Raw genomic sequence first — 21675 nt, forward strand, 5'->3', positions numbered from 1 at the left:
AGCCTCCCGAGTAGCTGGGACTACAGGCGCCCGCCACCTCGCCCGGCTAGTTTTTTGTATTTTTTAGTAGAGACAGGGTTTCACCGTGTAGGCCAGGATGGTCTCGATCTCCTGACCTCGTGATCCGCCCGTCTCGGCCTCCCAAAGTGCTGGGATTACAGGCTTGAGCCACCGCGCCCGGCCTGCTGAGCAGCTTCTAAGAAAACCTCTCAGGCTTCTCTCTCAGTTCTGGCAATCTCACGCTAAACAAACTGGTGTTATCAGTTTGTTTTCTTAGTTAGCAACCAGTATCTTTTGGTAAAAAAAATAGTAATGGATTACCTTAAACTTTGTCATGCTGGTAACACAGCTCTTTTCAGGCTCAACCTTCACTATTTGCTTAGCTCTATTTTGAAGGGCAGCCAAAAAAATCCTAGAGTATTTTGGTGGGTGATATTTACTGGTACAACCCTTTGCTCATGCTGTTGCACTGCCGGTAAGGAAGAGAGTTTGAGAGCAGCCTGACCAACATGGAGAAACCCCATCTCCACTAAAAATACAAAATTAGCTGGGCCTGGTGGTGCATGCCTGTAATCCCAGCTACTCGGGAGGCTGAGGCAGGAGAATTGCTTGAATCCAGGAAGCGGAGGTTGCAGTCAGCCGAGACTGCCATTGCACTTCAGCCTGGGCAACAAGAGCGAAACTCTCTCTCAAAAAAAAAAAAAAAAAAAAGGAAACAATACTTTTCATAGCATGGATTATCTTTATGATTCTAAACCAAAGAATAAATTCCATTCAATTAAAATAAGCCTAAATTTGTCATCAAATTCAGCAAAAACCAGATGACTACCAATATCAAGATATTTTGGTTCAGTATTAGAGAGAAGACTTTACAAAGCTCTTTGCAAGCAACTGATCAAAGCCTGGAGCCAACTTCAGTCACGTGATTTCACATAGCTTTTCTCATCTGAAACTTGCTCACCATTCCACCTGTGCAAACTCATCTAGGGAAATGGGGCTACTCACCGACGGGATCACACTTCCATCTGCCCCGACCCTGACCGAAGCATGTACAGTTCAGCATGTGTCCCTCTTCATGACGCTTGTGGAATGTGTCATTCACATTGTAAGTGATGTCATCAACAATGCACTGATCTGTTGAGGAAATAGGTGGGTGAGTGAGAAACTTTTTAAAGTTCCATTGATGAAAGAAAAAAGGTATGCTTCTCAAAGCATACAGCTACTTCTGCTTAATTATCAACACCTTCCACTAAAATAACTTTTCTACAAGCATAGAATAACCTTTTTAATACAATTTTTTGCCAAAAAATTTTTTTTTTCTCTCCAAAATCTGTAACTGTTGCAGAGGTTACAGCATGCTCAAGTAAAGAATATGGCCGGGCGCGGTGGCTCATGCCTGTAATCCCAGCACTTTGGGAGGCCAAGGTGGGTGGATCATGAGGTCAGGAGATCGAGACCATCCTGGCTAACACAGGGAAACCCTTCTCTACTAAAAATACTAGCCGGGCGTGGTGGCGGGCACCCATAGTCCCAGCTACTACGGAGAATGGCATGAACCCAGGAGACGGAGCTGGGAGTGAGATCACGCCACTGCATTCCAGCCTGGGCGACAGAGCAAGACTCCGTCTCAAAAAAAAAGTAGTAAAATACACTTTCCTGTGAAAAGCCAATATTTGAACAAATATACATCTTACTTTCTGAAAATTTCTTGTTTAGTTGGTAATTTCCTTTAAATATCTGCTTGTTAGGATAAATAAGAAGATGAAACATATGATGTAGTGGTCTGGGCTATGGAATGGGGGAAGGGGTGGAGATATATAGATTTGGGAAATAAATTGTCAACAGTATTCATAATGCTAAAATAAATTAGGCCAACTCTGTTGCTCACTCTTTGAGAGATCCTGAGAAAATTAGTTTTTCCTTTTTGGGTCTCAGCTTCTTGGTCTATAGAGTGAGGTCTGTATGTGTTATTAAGGTCTCTTTCAGCTCTGCAACACCACATGTAATTATTACTCCTGGATGGTGTTACCCACTGGACACCACAAAAGGAGAACAAATTCAGACCAATATCTACACACTAGCCACACAGATTATTAATAACTCAGAGTTCTCCCTAACTATTACTTTTCAAATCAAAGAAATGTAAAACTAAAACACTTTAAATAAGTCAATACTTCCTCATATTATACAGCTGGGTGCAAAGGAGAAAAACTAATCTGAACAAGGAAAGTTAGTCCCGTATGTATTTGGTTCCTGAAATTTAGATCTGCAAGGATCTGATTTTAGAATAGCAAGGTCTTTATTTCTTTACAGAAATTATCCTGTCTTTTCTAGACATGAATCCAGTGGCATAGCCTAAAGCTGAATGGATCAAATGTTTCATTCTTACTTTTGAAGTCATCTTTTTGGCTCAGCCTAAGTACTTATATCCTAGGAATGTTTCAGAACGTTAGCATTGCTGTGCCAGCTTGTCTTAGCAGGCTGCCTGAAAGGCTTATCTTACCAAGCTTGGTAGACTAATGAATGAAGTGGCATTGAATATTTCTTCCCCTGCTTGTGGCAAAGTGCAAGTTTTCACTAAAAAAAAGTCTCCCTCTCTGTACCTTTTGCCATCTCAAATGTTTTCATTAATCAGCCAGCGTACCTCGAAGCTGCGAGTAGGCAATGCATGTCCATTCCCCACGACCATTCCCAACACACGTGCACCTCATCATGTGGCCCATGTCATGCTGCTTATCCCACTGATCTCCAATGCGGTACATGACCCCTTCATTGGTTGTGCAGATTTCCTCATGGGCTGTTTGGAAATGGATGAGAAAGGCACTTGATAAATGATCACAAGGTCTAAACAGGTATGTGTGCAATAGGATCAGTTCAGTTTGGTCATCCCAAGAATTCTCACTGGGGAAGAAGCTTTGTGTGCATCCAAGAAATCTAAGTGCTGTCAGGTGAAGGGGTAGAATTTTTGAGTCCTGGAGGCAGAAAATATAGTCCAAACATGATGTCATAGAAAATAGTTACAGGAACGGTTAGGGGATGTTAAACTAAGATAATACCTACACATTCACACAAAGAGTTCATGCTGTTCTAGAAGCCTGGATTTAACTACTGCTTCATAACTTTTCCCAGTTCCAATTTATTCTGGATCAAATAGCAACTATGTATTTGGATATAGAATTTCAAGCAAAAGTGGTTTTTTCTCCTAAACTCAACATTTTCTTTTGTTGAAATAAAGAAATAAAATTGTAAGCAGTTTCTTTGTCTCATAGTCACTCTTGACAGTGCCTACTGCACAAGCTCTTGGTTCTACAACTGGAAAACCAAGGGGAATCTATGGGGTTCTTGAAATCTGAAAACAAGGAAAAGATATTGGTTTCCATTTGTTTGCCATCTATACAAACTAGAGACCTTAAAAAAAAGAGCGAGATTCCCTACCTGTTAGAAAACACTGAGTTTTAGTCACTTTGGCACTCTTTAATAAGTGATAGAGCTTATGCCATCAAACCACAACCATGTGTCAATATTGTAGCTCTGTGACTAAAGCCATCATATATATATTAAATGTTGTAAGCTACTCAGTTGTGTGCTCTTTACAAAGACAAACCTGTGCAAATTCATATTTCCAGCCTTACAAATAAGTAATTATACTTTTGACATTAAATCATGTCAATGAGCTTTAAAAATTATATAATTATCTAATTATTCTTCCCAATCCTTATATATATGATGTAACATCACACACATACACACACACACACACACACACACACACACACATTTCACATGAAGTTTTCTGTTGTCTCAAAATTGTCTTAATGAATGAAATAGGAGTAAACTGGACACTCGTCTTTAGTCTCTATTCCCTAAATAGTTGTCAAACAAGACAACCCACAAGGGCTTCATCTTACCAGCCATGGGGCAGAATCCAAACTTCTGGTCGGCATCATAGTTCTGTGTGGTCCCACACCACTTCATGTTGTCTCTCCTGCCCTCAGAAGTGCAATCAGTGTAATTGTGGTTGTTGTACAGGAAGGGGAAGTGGCACAAGGCACCATTGGAATTTCCTCCTCGAGTCTGAACCAAAACTGCCAGGAACAATACACAACAAGGAAGGAAAAGATTACCGCTGAGCTTTCCAATGTACACAGAATTACTGGTCTGAGAGAACCAGATTTCTGCAGCTAATTCTCAGAGAGTCTATTTCAGAATAAAAAATATCTGATAATATAGTTCTAAGCTTCTTAGCATATTTACCTTCACGTTCAAAACAGATTTAAATCCCATTTTCACTGTCATTTCCCCCGCACCCCCCACAAAAGATTAAATGATAGCTTTGAATAAAACATTGTTTTAACTGGAAAATAAGCTAAGGCATTAAAATATTCATCCTGTGTATTCCTCAGCCCTGTGGGATCATCTACTGATTCCAAAATACAAGTATCTTTAATCACATCATAATCCCAATGTGTTAAATCAAATGAACTGGAAGGCTATTCCCTTGGTGTCATTTCCCAACAGTACTGGGGAAGATGGAAGAATCCTCAGCTGTTATGTGAGCTCTGTTATCTCTTGAGTCCAAACTTAACAAAAGCGATGCTTCTTGGGCAGCCTCAAAATAAATGGCTAGAATGCTGGCAAATAAAAATAGGGCATGAAAGTGAGTTTTTTTTTTTCACTTCCATGGCTCCCCCTTGGGACACTCACCAGTATGGTCTGTGCAGAAAGAATATTTCTGGTCCTGCTCATAATTCGAAGTTGTGCTGCACCAAAGATGTCCGTCCTGTCGCCCTTCTGTGGTGCAGGAGTAGAACGTCCTGCCGTTGTAGGTGAATGGTAAGACACATGGCTCTCCATTTGAGTTGCCACCATAAGTCTGGGTTACAGCTACAATCATAATCAAAGGAGTGTCAGTAAACAGAGATGCTTTATCTCCCACCAGCAACTGCTTATTTATGGCTTCAATGAGATACTGAGCTTGTGCCCTCAAAGGAAGAAGGTATGAGTATAGATGATCATCTCGTTAATTTCAGTCTAAATGCATTACTCAGGAATCCAGGTCTACTGTGGATAGAACGACACCTGAGTTCTTCTGCTGATATCCTTCATGACCAGTTCTGCTGCCATGCCTCAGTTTCTCTATTTGTAAAGCTATATTTATACAGGTCAATTAAGGATGCTGCTTAAGGATGTTGGGATAATATTTATGACTATATCTGTGCCATAAAAATTAATATATAAGGCTACTCTGGGGGAGAATTGTGTACCAATTTTTATTGCCATAGTTACTACCACATTTGTAGCCCAGAATACATATATTAGGTTATCGGAAGATGTTTACATCACAAAGCTGCTGAAAATTGATATTTAGAATATAAAATTTTGATGATCGTGCAGAAAGCAGCTCTCTTGTAACAACACTTTAGACAAATAAAGATAATACAATCTTTACCCATGATGCCCATCGCCAGAAAGAAAATACATAAATTAAAAAGTTGGACGAAAATGTTTCAAATGCCAACCCTGATTGTTATCACAGGGTGGTAAAGATTACACGCTTCTCTTGTTTGTTTTATTGTTTCACATTGAATGAATGTATTGTCCTTCAAAAACTAAATAATGAAGTCATCAGTCCTATTCTTCAAAAAGATGATGCATACCTGTCTCTTGGCAGCTGACTCCGTTGCCCAGGCACGTGCAAAGCATTTGCTTATTTCCTTGTGTCTTCAGCCACTGCATCCCCACAGAGTAGACCACACCACTGTCTGTGACACAGTGGCCATAGGGGGCAGGCTGGGGGTGAGGCTGCGGTTGGTAAACAGCTGCACGAACATCGGTGAAGGGGCCAGATCCTAATGGCATGAGAAGGGAAGGTCACAAAACTGGGTGAGAGAAGACAATTCACTCTTTTCTACAGTTAGGATCTTTAGGATCTCACAGAGATCACTCTGAAATCCATGTCGTTACTGGCCTGGGACTGGAAAAAAAAAATGTCCCTTATTCAGCGGTTGCTTTTGTATTTAGTCTAGGAAATAATCCACAAGTGTCTACCAAGTGGTCTCCATCCTCCAGCTCAATTGGGGCTACTGGGATTATATTTGTTTGTTTGCTTTTTGTTTTGTGGGGTTATTTTTGAGATGGAGTCTCACTCTGTTGCCCAGGCTGGAGTGCAGTGGCGTGATCTCGGCTCACTGCAACCTCTGCCTCCTGGGTTCAAGCGATTCTCCTGCCTCAGCCTCCTGAGTAGCTGGAATTACAGGCACATTCCACCATACCCGGCTGACTTTTTTTTGTATTTTTAGTAGAGATGGGGTTTTGCCATGTTGGCCAGGCTGGTCTCGAACTCCTGACGTCAGGTGATCCGCCCGCCTCAGCCTTCCAAAGTGCTGGGATTATAGGCACGAGCCACCACACCTGGCCAGGATTATATTTCTAAATCACAGACATCATCCTGCCACTCCATACAGCAGATACCTTCAACATCTCGCTTTTCTGTGTAACTGAGCTCATTAGAGGGTGCCTTCGGCAGCTGTCCTGGATTCTCTGGAGGTCACCTCCACCTTCCACATTTTATTTCTCCTCAGTATTATTGCGATTCTGTTGTGCTTTTTCTAAAACCAATCGATCCTCTTAAGACAGCTTTCCTTTCAGAACAACACAACAGGATGTGTCGATCTTTTCTTTCAACTTTTAGATATCTGTTCTCTTGGAGGCCAGGGCCCACCACAGAACAGAATCAGGGTTGATGCTAGATCAAAGGTACACTGAATTCAGTGCCTCCCTAAATGCTGCTGAACACTAGAACCCAAAGATGTTCACAGGCAAAGAATCCCAAGGTCAAACGTACTAGGGAGACATGGCGCCCATCCCCTACACGCCACCATGAAGAGTATGATGTAAAGGAACATACAGATTCTGCAGAGCAGGTTCCATTTTGTTTAACCCAGTGCTTTTCAAACTTTTTTGAACAATGGAGTCTTTTCAGTATTGGCAATATTCATAAAAATAGCTAACATTTACTGAGTGTTTATCACCATTTAATTCCCACCTACTCTTTTAATCTATTTTGGTAGATTGACATTTATAACTCTTTTTGGTCAGTAGCAATTGTATTAATGATAATCAAATAACTCAAAGATATCAAATCTAATCTTGTTCACCTTCGTAAGTGCCCAAAGCAAGACAAAAACTCATCAAAAGAAGAAAAATTAGAACAATTAATATTTTTAACTGAAGGATGGCTGAGACACTATATAACGATGTTGGCACATCATATAGTAAAAAGTTGATCAAAACGTATTAAAAATAATGAGAGGAGTGCACATTCTTGTTGGCCATATTTCTCTCTTCAGATTTTTATGAAACATTTATGATGTAAAAATCTTGTTCTTATGCCAAAAATGATTAAAACTTGTTTTTTTTTTAAAAAGAATGCTTGGATATCATGTCTTTCATGGCCATCTCTAGGTCCTCTCTGAATTTCTAAAATTTCAAATGCCAATACATGAAGAAAATGATTGTGCATTACTTTATAAAATGTAACAAAGTTTGCCAGAGCATAGAAACCACCTATGAAGGATGGTTTCCACTACAAAAAGCTCAATGTTGGAACAGGGAAGTATATTTCATTCAAAAACAAACAAACAATAAACAACAAAAAACCCAAATGTACTTTTTTTGTTCTTTCCTAGGGAAGAACCAAGTAGTCATATAATTAATTATAACTCTCATTTCCTTTCAAATGAACTTTGGATATTCAAAATACGTGTGCGTGCAGCTGTGTGTGTGTGTGTGTGTGTGTGTGTGTGTGTGTGTGTGTGATCTATCCATGGTAGATTTTATGATGATAGGATTCTTTAAAACTCAGTTTTATCTTTTGGCGATAAATCTGGCTTTTTTCTCCCTAAGATTTATTTGCATCATTTTCATTTTTTTCTCAAAAAGTTAAAACCTGACATTAAAAAAACTTTTAACAGCCAATAATGTGTCAAATGATCTTAGGTTATTCGCTGAAACCCTGCAAATTATCCTCAAATGGCATGTCAAAGGAAAGACGGATTTGCGGAAATATTTCTTGACCTGCTTCCCCATTTCCCGCCCCTGCTCGTCCTGTGCCTCACCGCTCGATGTGGTCTGCACAGTGGTGTGCCTCTCACACTTCCACTCTCCTCGGCCGTTGCCTGTGCAGATGCACTGGAGCAGGTTTCCTCGATTATCCTTCTTGCTCCAGGTGTCTCCAATTCTATAGGACGTCCTCGTGTCCTGATCATTGCATCTATCTGTGTCACAAAGGAAGCACATAAATACATACATCAGGTCAAGAGTGGCAAGTGGTCAATTCAATCTTAAAAAAGGAATGCTATCTATGCCTGGTAATCTATTATTGCTAATAGGTTCATATTCAGCTCTGGTGCTGCGAGGTATTACACTTCTGAAAGATGAAATTATATTTGTTACAATGGAAAGGGAGCTGAATGGTTTAGTCTAGTTTCATCTCTCTGTCAAATAACATAGTCATTCATTAGTTCATTCATTCCTCATTCATTCGTTCATTCATTCATTCATTCATTGTTTTCATGCCGTTCCTTTGGCTAACTTCATTCTCTGGCATTATATTTCATCTTTTTCCTTCTCAGGCTCTTCCAGGACTTTTCTTAGTCATCACCGTCTATGTGATGTCTTTCTTTTTTTTTTTTTTTTTTTGAGACGGAGTCTCGCTCTGTCGCCCAGGCTGGGGTGCAGTGGCTGGATCTCAGTTCACTGCAAGCTCCGCCTCCCAGGTTTACACCATTCTCCTGTTTCAGCCTCCCGAGTAGCTGGGACTATAGGCACCCGCCACCTCGCCCAGCTAGTTTTTTGTATTTTTTTAAAAAGACGGCGTTTCACCGTGTCAGCCAGGATGGTCTCCATCTCCTGACTTCGTGATCTGCCCGTCTCGGCCTCCCAAAGTGCTGGGATGGCCTGCCTTTCAATAGGGAACTTGCTTTAGAAAACTATAAACAGGCTGAGTGCGGTGGCTCACGCCTGCAATCCTAGTACTTTAGGAGGGTGGATCACCTGCAGTCAGCAGTTCGAGACCAGCCTGGGCAACATGGTGAAACCCCCGTCTCTACTAAAAATACAAAAAAAATTAGCCGGGTATGGTGGCGGGCCACGGTAATCCCAGCTATGTGGGAAGCTGAGGCAGGAGAATCGCTTGAACCCAGGAGGTGGAGGTTGCAATGAGCCGAGACCACGCCACTGCCCTCCAGCCTGGGCGACAGGGCGAGACTCTGTCTCAAAACGAACAAACAAACAAGCAAGCAAACAAAAACTTAAAACAATGGGGAGGCAAGCAGGTCTTAAAGGGTCTTCACCAATGGCTACAAAGAAGCTATAAAAAGATGGTAGTATCTCTTTCTTCATTTGTTATGTAAAAAATTTAGAGGATGCACAATTTCTTTTACTAAAATGTTATTTTCCCCTCCCCTATATCCCAACACCTACAGTATTTAAAAATCACTAGCAAAATAGCCCCAAATTATTCAGTGTTAGCCCTCCAATGGAAGAGTGGGATCAACATAAGATGATAATTTGTAACTAAATGACCATTAGTCTATGTGTTCATTTATCTGGTAAATAGATTATTTAAATTATAATCCAGATTTGCTCTGTGCCATGATATGAGTATAGAGGATCTGATTTCTTTGTGAATCAGATATTGTTGCAACTACTGGGTTAGAGACAAAAAATTAACAGTTGATGTAGGTTCAAACAAATACACACTCACATTCATCTCCCACAAGAACAGAAGTTTGCATGAAGGTATAATTACTGATCAGAGCTTTTTCCCAACTCCCCCACTAAAAGTATTATCATCCCCTGAACCTCCATAGTGCCACTTTCAGTAGTTCTGTTGAAACTTTTAATATTGTGTTTTGCAGATGATAAATATGTATAAGACTTTCTCATCTCCCTGACCCCCTAAGTGCTCTTCAAAGGCTGGGCTAATGTTCAATTCATATCTGCACCCCTATAATACCTTGAACAAAGTAAGTGCTTATAAAATTTTCTGGAATAAATGACTTCTCTTTGAGAAACTTTTCCCAACTTGCTATTTAAAGAGTTCTAAATAATAGATAAGGTTTGAATCAGACATCTAATTTGTCTTAAGCTAAAACATTGCCACAAAGATCCTGGAAGTCTGATGATCACAGTAACATTTTAAATGCAAAATACCTAACAAACCAGCAAGTTTCTGGGAAAGTTTTGGTCAAAATTGTTACCACTTTTCATGAGAGACCTATTTTTTCTTAGCAAAGAATTTGAATTTGGATGATGGCTATGTTAAGGTCGTTAAATGTTTTCAGCCACAGAAATAAAATAGGTTCAAATTATTTGGATTTGATTTTAAACTTATTCACAACACCAGCAGTTAATGGCTGTTTTACTTCAACAAACTCTCTAGTTGCTATTAGTGTAAAATATCAAAAAAGGAGCCTTGAAACCCAAAGGCAACAATTAAGGCCCCAAGACAATCTTAGAAGGAGCAGTAAAGAATGCCAGAGGCCAGTTTCTTTATAGCACTAATAAAATGCGTTAGGTCAGAGACACTATCCTTAACTCCAGAGTAGGTCATTTAATTTATGGGATAAATTGTTTTTAATTTTATCAATTTAGCCTATGAATGTGCCTTTCTTTAAATTTCAAACATAGAAGGAAACCTAAACCTTTTGTTCAACTCTTTGTCAGTGGCAGTGAGCTAAGATTGAACCTTATTGAAGTGGTATGTTTTTCTATTTATGTAGGCTTCTCTGAAGATGCAGAATAAGTTGGTTATGAAAGTTTTCTTGACATCCAGAAGTTACCAAAGCATGCTGGTATACTGGATGGGTTCTAAGTGACATAGTATTACCCGTCTCTCTAGGAGTCCAGAAAACAATACCTGGACTTTAACATAAGGATGTAAAACATACTTCTAGAGGTGCAAGTGATGCGTCCGCTGCCTTCTCCCAGGCAAGTACAATCTACCATCATCCAGCCTTGGTAGGGCTTCTCCCAGGTTTCTCCGACCACATAGGAAGTCCCAGCAGCATGATCAAAACATTTCTCAGCTGTAGGGAAATTTGGAAGAAAAACAGGAAAAAAAAAAATGGTTATTTTGAATTGTGCAAGCTCCCTGTAATTTAAAGTGTAGTGTGTAAGCAAAAATTCAGCCACATTTTTTCTAAGTGGCACTCTGTTCAGAAAGAATGACACACCCAGCATCTAAGCACACAGTAAGTAGCCAAGGCAAGAGAAAGCTCCAGCTGAGTTGGCAGGCAGAAATTCCATTCTCCTAATAAGTACATGGACTACATATTTTCAGAGAGCCCCAAACTTCCCACCAGCATTTCCAGTAGCAAGGATCTATGTGTATAACTAGTCTGTGGGAGACTACATATGCAAAATTCCAATTATAAACGACCAATTATGAATTTTGAGTGGCCTAAATACGACAAAAAAGAAAAGAGCTATTTTAAAATGTTGGAAAGCAAAACAATACAAAACAAGACAAGAATCTCTAAATTAGAAGATAAATAAACAGAGTAAAATTTATAGCCAGAAACTTTCAGGCTTATACTTACAAAATTCAACTGAGGACTGAGACCCAAAGAAGCTCAACAAGTTTTAATTTGAAAAGAAATGACCAGAGTGTGACAAGCACACACTATTTCATGTTTCAGTCCAGGACATTCCATATAGAAATGTGTCCAAAGTGTCATTTTTTTCTTTTAAATAAATTATATCTTGACCAAAGAGGAATCTGAGATCAGCCATTAGGTAAAAGAAATGACTTCATTCTAAATCTCTATGCTTTTGAAGCAAAGTTAAGACTTCTATGTGCAGTCAGTACTTTTTGATCTGATTCCTGTAAGAAGACTATGGATTATGTAATAATTCATTATTTCAAATAAAATTCCCATTTCTTTATTGGTTTTCATTAGAATTCAGGTCTATGACCTACATAGATGTGATTCTGGTCTAACCCCACATTAGAACTAAGCATCCCAGCTCTGGCTCAGCCCTGACACTCACACACCTATGGGCTTGCAGGTCCATTCTCCTTTTCCATTACCAAGACACACACACTCTAACATGTAACCACCAGTCTCATGTGGTCTCCTCCAGGTGTCACCAATCTTGTAGGACTGACCCCCTTCATGGCAGCGGTCTGTTGAAGATACAACACAAATGTTAGGAGAGGGCAGAACAGATTTTTCTCTTTTTTTTGGTCCCATGTTCCATCCATGGTAGGTACTTAGGTTGGCTAAAGTAGAGACACAGACAACAGCTTTCCCATCAGAGACAGGGGAAACATTAACAGGTCTGGTCACTTGGAGTCAATTCAATTCAGTGTCTTGTTTAGAACACAATGGAAACCCACAGAGAAATCTGGATGGCAAGGAAGAGGTCAAAAATCCTGCTTTCCCAGAGAGATCACAGGAAATTGGGTCCTAAGCAGAAAAGAAAGGCTGGGAGGCTTGGTCTTCACTCACATACAGCAGGCTAAGACTGAGACTAATTCAGTGAAAAGGCCACAGCAGGCATAGCACTCCAGCTTTTGGGAGCATGGAGAGCCTGTATTTTACCCTAGGATAGAAATGTCATTTTGGGGGAAAGCAAACAGACATATCCATATAAAGTGTGGAAATCCTGGTAGTTTTCTAAGGTGTTAAGTCCAATGGCACATTCAAATGCTGAACTAGACTGTAAACACTATGGACCCTTGCCTCTTGCGATTTGCCTGTAAAGTTGGATAAAGCCTAACATGAAGTATGGGGTAATTTGACTGGGCCTATTCATATGGGACTGTTTTGAATAGAAGCCTTTAAGATGACTTACATTTAAAGAACGGATCTAAAAACTTAAATACTATGTTAATGGAATCTATTGGTAACTCAGTGAATCATACTGGAAAGAGTGCCTTAGCTAAACTGGAGTTGATGAGAATCAACCCGGTTCCCAAAGTTCTTAGCAAACACTATTGGGTTAGTAATTTTGTATTATCCTTTGGAATAGGGACATCTGCTTCCTGGGTACAACCTACTGGTCACCAAGAAACTAGACTGTTTCTGTGAGGTGTAAGAGGTCTCTGCATTGCAAACAAGAAGATCAGACAACACATGGCTTGTTCACTCTTCATGAACACCTTCCCAGTCACGGCAGAAAAGTCTCAGGATTTGTCTAGCTTGAAGATGTCCAGGTGATTTAAAATGGGCAACTCCCCTAAGCATGTCTTATTGAAATGGAACCCAAGAGGTCTCTTGGTTCTACTATGTACACAAACACACACATTCATAAATGCACACACACTCATAAGTGCACACACATCAAACGCTGATTCCATCTGTGCTCATACCCATCTTTAAGAAACACAGGAACCAGTTGGGTGACCACTTAAGAGTTCCTGGTCACCAGGGCCAAATCCCAAAGTTAGGAATATCCAGTCATGGATAACAGAAAATGACAATGATGGTAACAGAGAAATTCATATTTGATATTTTGGCGTTATTTTACACAATGTCTTCCTTACTTGCTATGGTGCAGCTTATTCTCCCTCGCCCAGCCCCAATGCAGGTACAGTCCCAGATCATGGAGTCTTTAGGACGCTCATAAGTGTCACCCACTCGGTAAGTGTTCCCAGTGTACTTGTCAAAGCAAGTCTCTTCAGCTGAGGGGAAAAGGAAAGTCCACGTGAGCCTCACTTAGGTACAAGTTTTTCTAGTTCACTAATCCCCTCTAAAGGAAAACCCACTTTTCTATTCCACAAGTAACATGGTACAACTCAAAGAATAAAATGAGGTGAGAGATACAGATTTTTATCCTAGGCTCTAATAAGGCCATGGTTTCTGACCTTGACAAATTCTCAAATTTTCTGTAAATTATTCATATTGTAAAGAAATCTCAGGCTCTTAGAAAAAGGCCGCATGAAGTACTAACTTATGACAGAGCTAGATTTGTGAAGGGTTTCAGATCCCAATCTCTGACTCAGGAAGTCAAACCAAGGTTCACATAAAAAGCAAACAACTGACTGGGCACAGTGTCTCATGCCTGTAATCCCAGTACTTTGGGAGGCCAAGGCAGGTAGATCACCTGAGGTCAGGAATTAGAGACCACCCTGACCAACATGGGGAAACCCTGTCTCTACTAAAAATACGAAAATTAGCTGGGTGTGGTGGTGTGCACCTGTAATCCCAGCTACTCAGGAGGCTGAGGCAGGAGAATTGCTTGAACCCAGGAGGCAGAGGTTGCAGTGAGCTGAGATCATGCTACGGTACTCCAGCCTGGTGACAGAGCAAGACTCTGTCTCAAAAACAAAACAAAACAAAACAAAAACAAAGAAACAATTCGAAGATCCCCACCTCCCACCAGGCCTTAACATTTGTTAATCCTATGATTTCTATTTTCCCCTCATGAGTGCTTCTCTGACCGAGTTGCTATAATTCATAAGAAAAATGTCAATGGTCCCAAAGGAATGAGAACTTTGAAGTGGCTAGTGGTTTTGTGTTAACTGCCGCTGACAAATTATTTTATAATATAGGTCCCCAAAGTGTTTTCTGGCTCATAAACTAACAGTTTAAGATTTGAGACTGCTTTCTAATAAATTAAAATTTTATAAGCAATTTTTTTTTTTTGTCAGAGGACACACAAAATCTTTGATTTTCTCATCAAAAACTGGGAAAATAAAGCAAAAAGAAGACTCTAGGAACTAATTTGGGAAAGATTCGTTTCTTTGTTTTAAAGGTAAAAGCATGTGAAAAGCAAACATAAGCAGTTTTTAAACATTTATTCAGAGGAAATGACAAGTAATTCTATTAGAAAAACGGTGTATGTATTTTTACTTACGAATGCAAAGTTTAACAATTACCACTTCATGTATTAAAAGATACTAACTATGGGGCTTGTGGTCACTTACCTTCAGGTTTACTCTCGCAGTTAAAACCTCGGCTTCCTCCATAACAAGTACAAACCAAGGCATTGCCCAGGTAGGTCCGCTCCCACTGTTGATTTATCTGATAGTGTTTTCCATTGTCATAACAACCGGCTGCAAATAATTGAAGGAAAATGTTACTACATTTCCATTCCTCCTTTTCCCAAAATTATGGAATTTTCTTTATGTGAATATTTAGGTATATATTTTTTTCCTTTCAACTTTGCTAAAAGTTATATACAATGATGTCATTTGCATCTGGCCAGGGGTCTACATAAAAAAGTTGGAAACATTTTGGAAGGCAGACAATTGAAATCACATTTTTAAAACATGCAAGGAACTTAAATATTCTTTTGGAGTAATAGTAAAAAAGGACAACTTTAAGCAGGTTTCTCAAAGCAAAAGGAGGATATGTCTTTGAAAAACGGAAAGAATTCCAACCTCTGTTCTTGGTGAAGTATCCTGAGCGGCCCTAAAGAGGTTGGAACCTATTACATCTCTTCCAAGTTAGTTACAAACAAGACAACTATTTCAATACCCCCTTGCCACCCCCATGTTGAAAATATTTGACCAATTATTTAACAGAAGGAAATAAGTAGCAGTAAGGACCACACTAATCCCGGACGGAAAATTTATAGACATGCATCATTTTTCTCTTTAAAAGCAAGTTTTGGTTAATTCCTAGAAGGACAATCTGAACGTGCAGAATTTATTAAAACAAGGGTAGGTCGCAGAGTCCCCGTCCTCCAATGCATGATCTTATCATCTCAGGCCCTCAGAAGCAGCCTGCTCAAAACTCGATCCTTTTGTGTGCACAGCTGGTTTCTCTCAGTAAAGCGCGCACACACTCGCACACACGCGCGCGCACAAAACTTCAGCCCCAACTTTGGTCGGCTTTAGGGTCCCATCCCTGAGGCAGCCTGTTTCAGCCCGCGGTCAGTACTCACGCTTGCTTTGACTGACAGCCACCGGGGACTGGGGCTGAACCATTTGCTGAGCCTGCCTCTTGCTCTTCGAGGCTCCCGTGGAGGGCACCGCTGTCCCCAGGCACAAGACGGCCAGCAGCAGCAGCCCGGGCCCTGGACCCCTGAGCATGTTGAGACGGTGGGGAAGAGACGCCCTCACCGGGAGGCAAGTTGCCACCGAGTTTGCTTCCCTTCGCAACCTGCGGGAAAAATCCCTTCCAATGCCTCCCGGGGACTGACGGCTCCAAGAAGTTGGGGGCTACAGGGTGGGGAAGGGGACGGGTGGAGGGACAGAGGGGATGCAGAGGACCAGAGAAGTTGTGGCTGCAGGTCCCCTCTCCCCGCTCGCGCCTGGGGTTCCCTCTCCTCCCCCTGTGCAGCACAGTCGGCGCGGGCGTCCGAACCCCGGGAGCCGGGGCTTATATGGGACGGTCCCCTCCCGCCCCGCTGGAGGCCTGGGGCGCGGGGGAGGAGAGACCCGCTGGGCTGTCCCCGCCCCGCCCGCGGCCGCCGACCGCGCGCCGATTGGCCCGGGCTCCGGGTGACGTCACGGGGGACTGTGGGTTCGCAGCGAACAAAAGAGATGCTGATGGCCCGCCAGGACTGGGGCAAGACAACTTTTTTTTCGGTTTCCTTTGCGGTCATCAAACTTTTTAGGGGATGGGGGCAGGGATGGGAAGCGGCTGGGAGGAAAGGGAGTGGCTGGACTTGTGTGAAGCGAAGGGGTTGCAAGACGCTCCCCCTTCCCTTTTCTTTTTTTATTGGGGGTGGTGGTGGTGTTTGAGGACATTGCGTCACCTCTGGTCGGGGTTGGGGGGGGGATCTCTGCTTATAGGAGTGTATTTTGTGGGGAAGAAACCCCATAAAATATCCACCACCTTGCAGCTGTAAGAATCCAGACTTTTCAGTCCCAGGGCGGGGCTGCCTTTCCCCCCACCCTGCTCCTTTTCTTTGGACTAGAGGGCACTGACTCGGGACTCCCTTATTTTGTCTTCACAGCTCCCTGTTCGGACTTCCCTTCTCAGCTCTGCGCCTGTCTGGCTCTGAGAAAGGGCCAGGGGACGAACGGGGAGCGAAGGGGAACAGAGACCTTGAATGAGCTTCTACTAAGTACCGGGAGTTCCGCGGGGCGCTTTGCAGATCCCGGGGAAGTTCAGAGAATGAAGTTTTCCTTTGCAAGGACAAAGTAACAGTTTGCTTTTTCACATACGCAGGAAAGCCTTTCTTTCCTGGGGATGGGACGCCCGTTTCCACTGAAAGTGAAATCACTGTGAACAACCTGAAAATTGGAAAGTTGGACCAGCTGTGGGGAGCGAACGGTCTTCGTGTCCTTTCCCACGTTCACCGTGCCAGTGACACACAAAGCAGAGATTTTTTTGCTTGAATCATTAAAAGCCGGGTGGGTGGGGGGCACCCTGTGTACTGTCTTGCCCTCCTTCGGCCCCTTTCTCGCATTTATTTGCCATTTTCTTTTTGCTGACACGTTCCATTACAGAATGCCCCCTCCATCCCCCGCCGCCAGATTTTTTATATTTCAATTGTTATTTACTCCAAGAGTGTGGAAAGTTCTTTAAGATTCCCCCGTCTCGAACTCTAAACCCAGAGTGGAAAGGGAATCTAAAAAGTCTCTCATTTAGCAACTCATCACATCAGTCCTTTTTTTCAGACAAACGCAAACACAATTGCTTTTAAAGATCTTCAGAAGGAGGAGTCCACCGCTTCCACAGTAGATCCAGAGAGACCCAAACTGAATGCTTTGCCTTCTCCTTGCGTTAGGATTTCAGAGGTTCCGTTTACTTTGAGAGGACATGAAGCTACTAATAAAATATATTTATTTCGGCAAGGTACCTGTTTTTTCCCAAAAGTTTCACCTTCAGTAATTGCCACAGGAGTAATTAGAACTCTGTCTTCTATAAAATGCCTGACACATTAAAGACACAAAATTAGCATTTGTTTTTATTCATGCAAGGATTTAAAACCAAACCAAAACAAAGCAAAACACCCAGCAAATATCAGTTTCCTACAAATAGTGTAAAAAAACCTCTTGAGGAATCTTGGTGACCCACACTCCAAGTTGAAAGAGTGCCATGGATTTCCCCAAATTTAGAATTCTGTCTGGGTTAAAGGATTTTTTTTGGAGTTTCTCATCGCTTGACAAAACAGTTTTCTCTTTCAAATATAAAAGAGCTCCTTGTAAAATGTTTGGTAAATTTCTGGGAAGCCGAGTGTTTCTTCCAGAGGGATACCTGGAAATCCGGATGTAAGCAAGATAAACCTGTAGCTAAAGCTTTCTTAAAATCCATTGATTCTGGGGGAAGGAAATAAGTGATTAAAAAAGTATTTTCTCAACCAAAACCATGATAGTTTGATATATTTACTGTACTGAAAATACACTGGAATAATATGCATAGTGGAGCTTGAAGTGGAAAGCCCACCTTACATTTTGGAAGAAACTTTTGTATTTCAATCCCATAGATATCTAATGTATTTAAGGAAACAGGATATCTCTGTCTCATAAGAAAAAAATAATAACATCTGACTGATTTTTATAGAAATGCTTCGGAGTTTACTCTTTTACTTGAAAGTTGTTTTATTTATTTTATTTTGATTTTTTTGCCTTTTTTTTAAACTTTAGAGACAGAGGCTTTTCTTAGTTATGATAACAGGGCTTACTACAGTATTCTTTAATTATCAAGATCCCTTGCAACTCTAAGTCTGTTATCTCTAACTGGAGAGATAATTAAATCTTAAAGACCATTCTGACCCTAATTCAACCAATGTGTGTGGTGTCCAGGATCTTTGGACTTCCTTAAGAATTCTATTTTATCAAGATGGTTCTTCCTAAGTTGTATTCTTCTATTGGTAGGAAATGCTCTTGGATTTCTTTCTTTTCTTTCTTTCTTTCTTTCTTTCTTTCTTTCTTTCTTTCTTTCTTTCTTTCTTTCTTTCTTTCTTTCTTTCTAAAACTGTACTCAGAAAGGGAAATGTGACAAAAGGGAAATCAATAGAGACAAAGTAGATTCACGGGTACCCAAGTTCATGGGCTGGGAGCAGGAATGAACTGTAAAAGGGCACAGGGAATCTAATTGAGGTGATGGAAATCTGTGTTCTAAAACTACATTGCAGTGATAACTGTACAGTTTGGTAAAAGTTTCTGAATTCTAGGGATTATGCACTTAAAATGAGTGAATTTTACAGTATGTAAATTATGCTTCAATAAAGTTGTTTTTTTTCAAAAGTTGATTTTAAAAGTTAGTATTTGCTCTTTTTTACTCTCAACCATCTCCTGATTTTGGTTTCAAGGATTTGCTCTTAAGTAGCAGCAACATACACAAGGCGTCCTCATTTCTTCATTTTTCTAAGAGGAAGTTTGCCGTGAATATAGTAGTGGATTTATTCTTCTACACCAGTAACTCCTTCTGAAACCTGCTATTTGTGTGAGGGCATATATGTGGTAGAGACAGAACAGATCTTCATTTAGGACTGTGCCTTGTTTCTTCTTGGACTTGCCATAGTGATAGAATTTTCCCAGAGCCTCGGACAACTTAAAGTTTTTGTAACAAAAAGAAGCACATATATTTTCGGGAAGTGGGGGTGGGGGGGGGGAGTTTGGGTGGTGGGAGGCCATGGTATTGGGAAATTTTATTATTCCAGAAAGTTAAGGAGCGGGTTAAGGAGGAGCATGAGCAATTATGGAAATCTGAATTAAATTGATTTCATTTGTTTTGAAGATTAGTGATGGAGACATTTGATTAAGCACACAAAAGAATTGATCACATCCAGTCACTTAGAAGGACTGAAATAAAAACAGGCCAGGTGTGGTGATTCACGCCTGTAATCCCAGCACTTTGGGAGGCCAATGTGGGAGGGTCAGTGAAGCCCAGGAGTTCAAGTCCAGCCTCGGCAATATAGTGAGACAGTCTCAATAATAATAATAATAACCAGATTTGGTGACAGGCGCCTCTTGTCCCAGCTACTCAGGAGTCTGGCTTGAGTCCTGGGGGAATGACTTGAGCCCAGAAGATCGAGAGATCAAAGCTGAATGGAGCCATGATCACACCACTGCACTCCAGACCCAGCCTAGGTGACAGAGCAAGATCCTGTCTCAAAAATTTAACATTTAACATTGAAATGTTAAATGTTAAAGGTTACATTTAAATATGTCACATTTAGATGTTACATTTAAAAATGTTACATTTAGATGTAACATTTAATTGATGGGCTGTTTTTCCTGAAACCTTTTCGCTTTTATCCTGTTATTAATCTCTTTCAGTTGTGCTAGAGAGGAGACCACTGATTCTGGAGAGTTCGAACTTTCATTTCATCTTCTTCTATAAGTAGATTAGAGGGAGATAAAAATTAGAGAAAGAGGGAGATTAGTTTTTTTTTTTCTTATTTTGAATTTTTTTTTTTGGCATAAAATGCTTCCCTTCTTCCTTGAAAATGGCCAAGTTTACAAAAATGTTACTCATTAACCACAGGTGTGAGAAGTTAAAAATAAACTTCCCTGCGGGCAGCCCTCATGAGTAGAATGTCTGAAAAGTTTGTCAAGAATTGACAGGGTGCCTGCAACCAGGGAGAAAATAGTGGATAAGGGCTTTAAATTATGCCATGAAAACTAACCAGTTTTTGCTTAATAGGCATTTTGTTTATAGTTTAAGTGACTTTGTTTTTTAATCAGCACTTTTTAAAAGCCTTAATCTATGCTTTTTGCTTCTTAACAGGAATATTCTTTTCTCATTAGAGTGATGTAACTCCCAACAGGCATGGCAAAGGCGTTTAACTTATCCAGTAAAATGGGAACTGACTACCATGTAGCTGGAACATGGAACCAAAACTGTCTTGGAGAGCGTTTCATCTTTCCAAGCAAGGCAGCAGCTTCTTGGAAAAATTTTAATTTTGTGTGTTATTTCATGTTGCTGGCATTAAAGAGTTTTTGTTGTTGTTGTTGAAAGGCTGAATTTAAAAAAAAAATTAGAAGGTTTGCCATATTTAAATTATTTTCTTTTCTTTTTACATTAGCATACTTTAAACATCTCATATGCAGCTAATCACAAAAGTTAGTTGAGTCAAATGCTTAAAAATAACCACAAACATTGTCTAATAAATAACAATTTATGCCAACAATAGACTATTGTGATATAAGCAGTCAATATTTATGCCTACCTATCTAATTAGTTAATTAATTAGTTAAAATAAATTAAGAATATATTGAACCGAATTGTAAAAATGCCAATATACTTGTAACTGTAAATTTATATAAAACCATTTTCTAGATAAATTTGATATATTCTTTCATTAAGTATGACCATTTTACTGAGATAAAATGGACATTTAAAATCATTACTATTTTAAACATTAAAAACTAAGGCACTGCTTACATGCATGCACATTTAAGTAGTCACGAAGTCACAAAGATTTCAGCACCTAAATAGAAATAATTAAATAGCTGGATTTTTTAATTAAACACTCTAAACCAGATCCAGTATTAAGTGTTTCATATGCATTTTTTCATCTAACCCTCAACAAACTTTTAAGGTAAGCACTATCATCTTCTCATTCTTACAGATGAGGATATAAAGCTTAGAAAAGCAATGTGCAAAAATGTTACTTATTAAGTAGAGATGTGAAAAGGAAAAATAAAGTGCCTTGCAGGCAGCTCTCATGAGTATAATGTCTGAGAAGTTTGTTGATAATTGACAAAGAATGAAGTTTTCTGAATCACCAGCCTTGTAGAAATTGTGGCATCAGGTTGTGTCA

The 21675-nt window shown here is 40.3% G+C and overlaps 1 protein-coding gene across 15 annotated transcripts in view; it reads right to left on the minus strand.

The window, feature by feature from the left end:
* The window catches only part of FN1 (fibronectin 1), a 76227-nt gene extending 59811 nt beyond the window's left edge, over positions 1–16416 (minus strand). For 7 of the 15 annotated variants that reach the window (XM_023220552.1, XM_023220532.1, XM_023220515.1 and 4 more), the window contains exons 1-11: positions 15898–16416; positions 14936–15064; positions 13553–13690; positions 12059–12190; positions 10953–11090; positions 8118–8276; positions 5658–5849; positions 4705–4884; positions 3909–4085; positions 2645–2797; positions 1006–1134 (exon numbers count right to left, since the gene is read on the minus strand). In XM_023220552.1, the coding sequence (XP_023076320.1) occupies positions 1006–1134; positions 2645–2797; positions 3909–4085; positions 4705–4884; positions 5658–5849; positions 8118–8276; positions 10953–11090; positions 12059–12190; positions 13553–13690; positions 14936–15064; positions 15898–16045 (1675 nt within the window). In that variant the 5' untranslated portion in view covers positions 16046–16416. The remainder of the gene's footprint in view (positions 1–1005; positions 1135–2644; positions 2798–3908; positions 4086–4704; positions 4885–5657; positions 5850–8117; positions 8277–10952; positions 11091–12058; positions 12191–13552; positions 13691–14935; positions 15065–15897) is intronic. The other 8 variants (XM_026454692.1, XM_023220526.1, XM_023220507.1 and 5 more) reach the window with 2 other exon arrangements.
* Between the last annotated feature and the right edge of the window lie 5259 nt (positions 16417–21675).

The sequence above is a fragment of the Piliocolobus tephrosceles genome, chromosome 11, assembly GCF_002776525.5.
Source record: "Piliocolobus tephrosceles isolate RC106 chromosome 11, ASM277652v3, whole genome shotgun sequence".
Taxonomy (NCBI): Eukaryota; Metazoa; Chordata; class Mammalia; order Primates; family Cercopithecidae; genus Piliocolobus; species Piliocolobus tephrosceles.